Source organism: Gossypium hirsutum, chromosome A12, assembly GCF_007990345.1.
Source record: "Gossypium hirsutum isolate 1008001.06 chromosome A12, Gossypium_hirsutum_v2.1, whole genome shotgun sequence".
Taxonomy (NCBI): domain Eukaryota; kingdom Viridiplantae; phylum Streptophyta; class Magnoliopsida; order Malvales; family Malvaceae; genus Gossypium; species Gossypium hirsutum.
In genome coordinates this window covers 8,404,102-8,413,903 of record NC_053435.1, presented here as the reverse complement: position 1 = coordinate 8,413,903, position 9,802 = coordinate 8,404,102, and the positions used below count along the sequence as shown (strand labels likewise).

Sequence of the window (9,802 nt, the reverse complement as noted above, 5' to 3'; positions counted from 1 at the left end):
GTCGAGGGTTAAGGGTTAGGGGTTCAAGGTTAATGGTTTATGTTTTAGGGTTTAGGGTTTAGAGATTAGAGATTAGATTAATTAGTGTTTTTTAATTTATATGATAAATATTTTCTTATATAATTGTAAAAGAGATAATATTAATTTTAAAATATTGAATTAATTATCATTATAGTTTAGGGTTTATGGTTTAGGGTATATGGTTAAGGGTTTAATGTTTATGAGTTACTATTTTAAAGTTTATGATTTAGGGTTTAGGGTTTAGGGTTTAGGATTTAGTGTGCAATTGTATACATGAACTTTAATTTGATCCAGTTCTTGTGAATTATTAACACAATTATTAATATAATATCATTTTATATTTATATATTGCATACATAAATTTTTATATATATTCAATATAAAAATATTTTGATGTATTTATTTTTTAAAATGTGTATGATTAAATCAAAATTAAAGTTTCGACTATACATTTAAACCACAATTAGAATTTCACGTCTACAATTACACATTAAATCGAAATTCATATATAATTCTGAGATGTATCTCTATCAAAATTAAATGTCATCTATATAAAAATCTAAACAACTAATGTGGATCATACTTAAAAGAATAATGTTTGTATTGCTGTGTCATTTTATATTTTTTTAATTCATCGATTTCATTTTATTTCTGTTAAAGTTTCCTTTTGTATTTTATATGATAGTTTAAAAATTATAAAAATATTCAAAAAAATTTAAAATAAAAAATTAAAAATTAAAAAATAAGGAACTTAAAATTTTAATATTTAATATTTTATTCCATATTTCAGTTAAAAAATTCAATATTCAAAATTAAAAAAATTCCAAAAAATGATAATCTCAACACAAAAATTTTGAAAAAAGATAGGAAAAATATGTTAAATATGAAAAAAAAATTAAAATTAAGCAATAATGGCATAAAAAATAAGCTCTAGTGGCGTTTTTAATATAAACGCCACAAAAAATTAAGCTGTAGTGGCTTTTTTTTTAAGAACACCACAAAAAGCCATTTTTTTACCCAAAAAAATCAAAATCCCGCTCACTCAAAAAAGGACTTTTGCTTACCCGCTCGTTACTCCCTCTTCTTCTCATCCTAAATCCCCCAAATAAAATTTTACTCATTTGCTCATTCAGAACTTTTAACTCCATGCCCATTGCCATTTTTTCTACCTCAACCTCGATTCTTAAACGCCCAAATTTGGAACCCTAGATTTTTCTCTGCAGAACTTTTCTTAATCCTTATTCAGTCTTTGATTTCGAGAAGCATAAGTGCAAGCGTCCAGACGGTAAACGCCACTGCCACTGCCACTGCCACTGCCATCGTTTCCGCCGAGTCCTAATTCCATCCCTGAGTCTTCAATTGTTTTAACTATTCCAATCTCTGAGGCCAACTGCTTCAATCTCTTCTATCAAGTCTATTTACCCTCTCTCCGATCACTGTAACATTTCCATTCCCTCTTTTTATTTTCTCCAATTTATCTTTTCTTCTTCTTTCTAATGGTGTTTAACATTTGCAACAAATTGATGGTTTTTTTTCTTTTACCTTTTATCGAAGTGTTATAAATCATTTACTATCGATTTTCCTTTTCAGACTATGGAGGTGATCATCAGCGATACGGATCTACACTGGCTTCCCACAAGGGCATGGGCACCTCGTTCGCAAGGGCACCGATGGCCGATCTTCCGTCAGGTCATTTTTTTGGGATTTGAACTTTTATCTTTAAAAGTTTTCTCTTTGAATGTCAAATGATTTTCCCTTCCCCTGCAGTGGCATTATAGCTACTGTTTTCGGCGCTACTGGATTCCTTGGTTGTTATCTTGTACAATAACTGGGTAATTTAAACTTAATCTTGTAGTTATAATTGTACATTGTTTTGCCTTAATGTGTACATTACAGAGAGCTTGCTGCTATTGTTGTTGTTGTTTTAAGGTTTATTTGTGTATACTGATTTTTTTTCTTTTTATTTTAGCTAAAATGGGATCTCAGGTGTTAGTTCCCTTCAGAGGTTCCGAGGATAACCCTCGTCATCTCAAGTTGATGGGAGATTTTGGACAGGTTGCATACCTTATGGAATTGCGTTTTTCCCCTTCTTTCTTTGAATTCATATTGAAGTGCTTATTGTGTTTTATTTGGTTTTAATTTGATATTTCTCTTTATTAGATAGTGCCAATGAAATACGATCCAAGGGATGAAAATTCAATCAAGGCTGTGATAGCAAAGGCTAATGTTGTTATCAAACTCATTGGTACACAATGCCTTTCTTCTGATAATACCAATGAAATAAATTTAAATGTTGGATTTGTTCGTTTGATCAGTCTTGATAATATTGGCAGGAAGAGAGTATGAGACAAGAAACTTTAGCTTTGAGGAAGTGAACCATTTCATGGCAGAACAACTGGCAGTGGTATGTTGGAACTTTTATTCACTTTGAAATTGGCACCCTTGATCTCTTGATGATGTTATTAGCATGAATTTAGATCAATTCTTGTGTATGGGCTAAATGTTATTCCAGTCCCTGTTTTGGACAAAGGTGTGGGGTTCGAAGTAGAAGAAAATGAATTGTTTAGAACCTTTCAGGAAAGGAGAGTTGGGTATGCTTGCTATTTTAGACTCTATCGTATGGGTCTTTAAATTTGAATGTAAATAGCAAGTTGTTTAACTGCATTTCCCTTTTTTCTTTTGTGCTAATATTTATGACAAAGTTAAGAAACAGTGTATAGTTTGTGACTTATGTTACATCATCTTCTGCTATCAACCATGTCTACTTTTAACTAAGCTTAATTTTGTAGAGTTTTAGTTCTTAATATATTAGTTTTTCCTTCTTGATTTGACACTGACATTCTTAACCATCTATAGTTTGATGATATATGAAGTGAGAACTTCTGTGTATTATGCTTTTTCATTTTTCAGTAATAAACTTCTGTGTATTATACATGACTAAATATTATGATTTTTTTGTCATTAATTTTTGTTTTGAAGTTTTTCTCATGTATTTCATTTTTGAATATATACATTACGTGTATTATTTTTATTTTTATTTTTTCATGGAACAAAATTAACATTTCATTTTATATGGTTTTCAACTTTTTATACACAATTTTTTAAATTATATAATTTGGATTAATTTATTTAAATATTATTATAAATATAATAATTATTTAAATATTATTTAATTAAAGGATTGTGTTTTTCATCTGATTTATTTCTTTCCTTAACTTCGCTTTTATTGGACATAGCATCGAAACTGCATCCCAATGCTAATCGATTAAGGTAGCACCCTTTATAACTTTCTGTCACGTGTAAAAATTTAAAAGACGTTCCTGTAATGTAGATAACGGAAATTAGGGTAGCAAACGACTAGGCGCTTAACTGATATTGAATAAAACCACATAAGTCATATGCTGTTGGACACTTGGCAACAACTTCTATTTGTGCTATTATGCTGATATTAAATTTTCAGCTGCATCTTTGTCGTTGTTCCCGTGCAGTTAAATGGTATTTATTGCATATTAGTATATGTACGTAAGCAGCAAATATAGCTTAAAATCATCTTGAGCTCATTTCGGTTATTTTGGAATTTGATTTCAGGTTAAAATAGTGAAATGCACTGTGAATGACATACCGGTGGACATCTCTTTCAATCAAACGGCTGGTCTATCTGCACTTTGCTTTCTGGAGAAGGTATCATCTAATCCTATCCAACATTGATATGTTTAGAATCCGTTTCCATTCCAAACATTGTGGATGTGGTAATCATAATTCATATAAATCACTTGATGCAAAAGATGATTCAAAAGTATAATTCTAAATGGTACATTGTTTCATTTTCTGGCATTAAATTCTTAGTAGTTTTATAATCTTCGTTTGGTATGTGGTGTTTTATCCTTTTTGTCTTCCATATCACTACTAACCGACAGAGTGAATTTTAGCTTTTCCTCTTTCTTTTCCCCCTTATATTTCATTAATTTCTAAATCCTTTAAGATTTTACCGGATTTAAGAGAAATTAATGTTTCTTTAACAATTATATTTGTTTGTTTGTTTTCATTTAATAGAAATTAATGCTTTGGATTTAGTCTAAAATCTCTCATTCACCTTTTCCCACACTGTTGCTTAAGTTTACTGCTGCAGCCTTGAGGAATCCCCAATCCCATCTCCATCACTCTCCATGCATTAATTCCTATAGCAATATCAAGGGTGGCAAGTTTAATTGACACATGACTTCTTTTGAACTGTTTGTTTTTCAGGTTGACCAGCTAATTGGAAAAGATCATATTTTCAAACGTAGTAATATTTTGATCAAGGCCTGGTGCTATTACGAGAGCCGGATCCTTGGTGCACACCATGGCTTGATTTCTACATATGCATTAGAAACAATGATTTTATATATCATTAATGTCTTTCATTCATCCTTATTTTGTTCTATTTGTATTTTGTTAGATTTTTTGTGTATAAGTGCGGTATTTTGTTTGGCGGGATGTATTTATATCATAGATTATTCTTCTTCTCAATATTTTGATAATGAATTTTAATTTTTTTATATTTTTCAGGACTTTTACAATATTTTATAATATATATTTTTTAATTTTTATGACCTTTAGCGGCATTTGTGGGAAAAGCGCCGCTAAAGGTCCTGACCTTTAACGGCGTTTTTTTAAAATAAATGCCGCAAAATTTAGCGGCGCCATCTATAAAGGCGTTTTTTGCGGCGCTTGTAAAAACGCCGCGAGTAGTTTTAGTGGCGCTTAAAAACGCCGCTAAAAGCCTAAAAAAATGCCGCTAAAAGTCAATTTTGCTGTAGTGTATGTCAATTATTTTGCTTGTTTTAGCATGTATGCGCATATAAAACAACGCAAAATACAAGCTGCCTGAGGTTAAAATCTAGTTTGCTATTTGTATATTATGCTTTTGCTCATGATTATGCTTAATAATGAATAAATGAAAGTTGTTAAGATGTTTTTTTTTCACACTATTTGTTTTAAATTTTCTATTTGTGGTTGAATGTATATGAAAATATCATCTTTTGTCTTAATTCATGATGAATTATATTCACCTTTGAATTCAATTCATATATACAAATGATTACTTTTGGTTCCTGCTATAATTATTTTATATAAGTTTTAGTCCTTATGGAACCCGACTAAAATTAAAATGTTTGGGATTTTTTTTTAATATGGTGGCTATGAATTTTCAAAAGTGGTTGTGCATATGAAGGCTTTTATACAATTTGGGATTCTTTTATATTTGGTGGTTATGGTTTTTTTTAAGTATTTGTGCGTATAAATGAGTTTTATGTTAATGTCTTTAGTCATTAATATAAATTTTAGTTTACATGAAATATGTAAGACAAACCAGTATTATTTTTTTATTATATAAATTATATAATTGTGCGTATATATTGTGTGTGTATATATTATATGCATATAAATGATTTTGAGGATTAATGCATGATTATAGTTGGCATGAATAGGTGTTTATAACCATTATTCAGTAAGATATCTTTTATAGTTTAATTGGTGAAATTAAGTTATGATGGATATCGTTGAAATTGTTATTATTATTATTATTATTATTATTATTATTGCTATGGTTATATATTCAATTCTACGGGTGCTTTGGTGCAAATTCATGTCAACTATATTCATATTTAAATAATTTGGTTTTAAGTTTGGTTCTATAATTTTAGGTTTTGGCATCTTATGGTTCCAAATATTTGGTTAGATTATGATGATATGGTTTATTGTATGAATTGTGGGATATGCCAACTATTATGATTTTGTTTTTGAGATTTATTGGCTTGAAAATATTTTTCAAGTATTTATGTGAATATCTGTTTAATCATAAATACAACTTTAGATTTACATGGTAAATTCAGGTAAGTTTTTCTATTTGATTATGAATACATGTATATGTGTGAATTGCTTTGGTGTTTTTATCCATGCCAAAATTATGAATACATGTGCTTGTTAATTATTTAGCTTTGAACCACTACATTATTTCTATTTGGTTTTGATATATATGGTTTTGGAACAAAAAAAGAAATAGTCAAAAAAAATTAAGGTTTTCAGTTTTTTATTGCATTATTAAGACAACCTTATTTTGGGTTATTTCAGAGTCTATAAAGCAATAAAAAAATAGTTTTAACATTTGACTATTGGGGAAATTTAAATTTGAATATTGGTATGTTTATATATATTTTAAAATAACTTAATTGAAGCAAAAAGTCACCAAAGTGATTTCTTTGTATAAATTATTTTGTTTTAAAATATAAAAGTTTGTGTGCATGTAACTTAAGTTATGTTGATATTGATCGGCCCAAATGAAGGTTAATAATATTACATGTGCAACTATGGTGATAAACATGTGACGATTATTCGGTTTTACATGTGAGTAATAAATTGGCTCATAGGAAGATTTATTGTTCGACATGTTCTTATTGTCAATGTTTGATTACTACACCAAGATATCACTTACAAGTTAATATTTTTTCAAAGATGAAATATTAATGGAGTGTCCGATATCTTAAGTTGAGGTTTATCTTTATTCAAATTATTTTAGTTTAAATTTGAAGTCTTATGTGAGGTTGTTTATGGTTTAAGATTTATTCAACTATTATTATATTTGCCAACATCATTGTATGTTCTTTTGGGGTAAATATATATATACATATATATACTATTATCTTTTAATTTGATTGAAAGATGAAATTAAAAGAAATATTTTGAAACAAATAAATTCAGATTTTGGCTTTAGGTTTTAATTAAGGATATCTAGTATTTTTAAATAAATTAGTTGAAACAAAATACCGCCAAAGTGACCTCTTTTGTGTAGATTAGTTTATTTAAAATAGCAAGATGATTATATATTTTTGTAATTCATGCGTTTATTAATTGACCCAAAGGTAAGTTAATATTTGGCAGAATTTCAACGACATCTATGGCGATAAATGTGTGACAATTATAAGGTACTTTATGTGAGCAATATGTCAGTCTAAAGATTAATTCATTGTTTGACATGATTTATTGTCAATGTTTGATTGCTACAACAAGAGTACCGCTTACTGTTAATATTATCGTCCAAAAAATTGATATTAATGTTGTGTTTGGTATCTTGAGATAGGATTAACCATTATCCTGAATTTATTGTTTACTTATGAATATTGCTGTGAGCTTATTTTTACTTATTTTTTGTTCTATATTCAGTTAATTCATATTACTGCCACAATATCCGCTAATATAAATTCTATACCCATGCTTAATGGGACTAATTTCAATGAATGGAAAAGGCACTTACTTATAGTGCTTGGCTGTATGAACATAAACCTTGCACTAAAGGAAGAACTACTCGCACCTCTCACTGCGGAAAGCACCCCCTATGTTAAAAGGGTGTAACGCCCCTAACCCGAATCCATCACCGAAATAGAGTTACGGAGCATTACCGGAGGTATCGATTTATTTATCAGATATTTTATTTCATCTAACGTTCATATTTGGAACCAATTAAAATCAAACATATTGTCCCTTAAACGTACTTATTTTTCTCGACATGTTTTACTTGAATTTATTACTCGTCTCAATATACTGAATTTCAAAGATAATCACATATTTACATGCCATGATAAATATCATTCTCTTGCCATTTCTTCATAAAAATAAATCGGATAATTTTTTATATCGATATTTCATGCATTTAAAAATACAATTCAAGTTACACTAACTTACCTCGCTGCTTGTTCATGTTTATAATTTCATTAATCTGATATTTTTTCTTTTCCACGTTCAAGTCTCGTATTCGAGTCATCCGGATCTTTATAAATAAATTTGATCGTCATTTTCATTTATTTCATGTTCTAATACATTCAATGCTCTAAACAAAATTATCATTTTGCCCCTAAACTTTTTAATTAATGATGATTTCATCCTTAGGCTCAAAAAAATAAAATTCTTGCAATTTAATCCTTATTTCTAGCCGTTATTCTCATACAAATTGATAACAACCCATGAATTCTATAAAATATCATAATTTTCCATAATTTCAACACTTTTCAATTTAATCCTTAAAACATGTTTTTCCCCGATCTTGAACTAAGTTAATAATTTCATTCAAGTTTGCAATTTTAAATAATTAAATAATCCATTTCATGCAAATTGGTCATTTCTAACATTTTTACAAAATTGCCCATAAAGTTTTACTTTTATTCAATTTAGTCCCTGAGCCTAAAACGTGCAAATTAGCCATGCTAGCTGAATATTCATACATATTTTCCTCCTCATCCTCTCCATTCCACATCCTATATTTATATAACATGCTACAAGTAACATTATCAATAATTTCACTATTTACTTATATGTATATTCAAAATTGTCCATTTGCGTCACAATCACTAATTATTTATATCTAGAGCTGCAAAACTCGAAATTAAGATCCGCTAATTTTCTATGAAACTAGACTTACGTATATTCTTACCATAAAATTTTAAGAATTTTTGGTTTAGCCAATAAGTACATTTTATTCTTTAAAGTCACCCTTATTCTGTTGTCTGACAGTTCCGACCCTTCTTTACTAAAAAATTAATTATCTCATTGTACAGGATTCAGATGATGTTCTCGTTTGTTTCTATTACTCATTCAGAATTTTAAAAATATAACTTTAAGAACCTAATTATTTTTCTCCAATTTTTTATGATTTTCCAAAGTCAGAACAAGGGAACTCGAAATCATTCTGACATTGTCTCACTAAATTTACTATATCTCACAATTTACGATTCCATTTCTTGTACCGTTTCTTCTATAAGAAACTAGACTCAATAAGATTTAATTCAATATTTTTTTAATCCTCTAATACTATTTCCACAATTTATGGTGATTTTTCAAATTTAGCCTACTGCTGCTGTCCAAAACTGTTTTAGTGCAAGATGTTTATTTACCATGTTTATAACACCTTTATTTTCTTTCTCTACACTATTTCTCATTACTTTCTCTTATTTTTTTCTTCACTAACATATCAAGAACATAAGACCATATATAAGAAAACTCTACATTAACATCAATTCCATGCTTTTTCAATAATATTAATCTTAAAAATGTATTGAAATCTTGATGTTCTTACCTTGTTCCATTGATTTCAATCTTTAACTTGATTTTCTCTCTCCTTCAACTTCTTTTTCTTGAATCCAACTTGATATTCTAACTTCTCATAGTTTTCTTAACATTTTTCTCTCTTGGTAGCTATGAAAATTCTTTTGATTTTTGGGTGAAAATGGTGAATTTTTGGTAGAAGGACCAAATTATAAAGAAAGTAAAACTTTCTTTCATTCTCTCTTCCTCTCACATTAGTGCATGGGAAAGATGATGGATGGTGTGTAAGTGTGTGTTTTTTTTCCACACACACATATATATAGACTAAATAAAATAATAAAATATCTTATTAAAATATTAAATAAATAATAATTATCTAATTATATAATTATAAAATATCACCAACATAACATTACTTTCTAGATTTCTCTCTCTTCTAATTGACCATTTTGCCCTTTGTGATCTTTTAAAATTCCATTCTTGAGTCATCACTTAATTTGGTAAAATTATAATTTAGTCCCTCATAGTTCTTCACCTATTCAATTTGGTCCTAATTCATCAATTTTCCTTGGTTTCTAGATCATTCCACCCTTAAAATATTTGCAATATTAGTCCTTCAACTTTTTTATATTTACACTTTAATCCCTCAAATTTGGAGTATTTACTCTTGAGCCACAAAAATTTTCTCACTTTTATAATTTAGTCC

General features: G+C 28.6%; 1 protein-coding gene across 5 annotated transcripts; it reads left to right on the top strand.

Annotated features, from left to right (window-relative positions):
* Positions 1-1,046: 1,046 nt before the first annotated feature.
* Positions 1,047-4,561, top strand: LOC107928389 (uncharacterized). 5 transcript variants are annotated; one of them, XR_005906101.1, is made up of 8 exons: positions 1,047-1,459; positions 1,612-1,710; positions 2,008-2,076; positions 2,182-2,266; positions 2,355-2,425; positions 3,482-3,516; positions 3,610-3,702; positions 4,267-4,561. XR_005906101.1 is itself a non-coding variant. In XM_041082630.1 (8 exons), exons 2-8 carry the CDS (start codon positions 1,615-1,617, stop codon positions 4,549-4,551), a joined length of 660 nt encoding a protein of 219 aa, XP_040938564.1. In that variant the 5' UTR covers positions 1,047-1,459; positions 1,612-1,614; the 3' UTR covers positions 4,552-4,561. The 5 variants fall into 5 exon arrangements, 4 of the variants coding, with proteins under 4 accessions (XP_040938564.1, XP_040938563.1, XP_016715097.2 ...); XM_041082630.1 differs by lacking the exon at positions 3,482-3,516 and having other exon boundaries at positions 4,267-4,433; positions 4,473-4,561; XM_041082629.1 differs by lacking the exon at positions 3,482-3,516.
* The last annotated feature ends 5,241 nt before the right edge of the window (positions 4,562-9,802 follow it).

Bases quoted from the DNA above. Each gene is read 5' to 3' on its own strand.
- LOC107928389 (XM_041082629.1), top strand. From the start codon at position 1,615: ATGGAGGTGATCATCAGCGATACGGATCTACACTGGCTTCCCACAAGG. The intron at 2,077-2,181 runs GTTGCATACCTT...TCTCTTTATTAG, and splicing joins TGATGGGAGATTTTGGACAG to ATAGTGCCAATGAAATACGA. The intron at 2,267-2,354 runs GTACACAATGCC...TAATATTGGCAG, and splicing joins TGTTGTTATCAAACTCATTG to GAAGAGAGTATGAGACAAGA.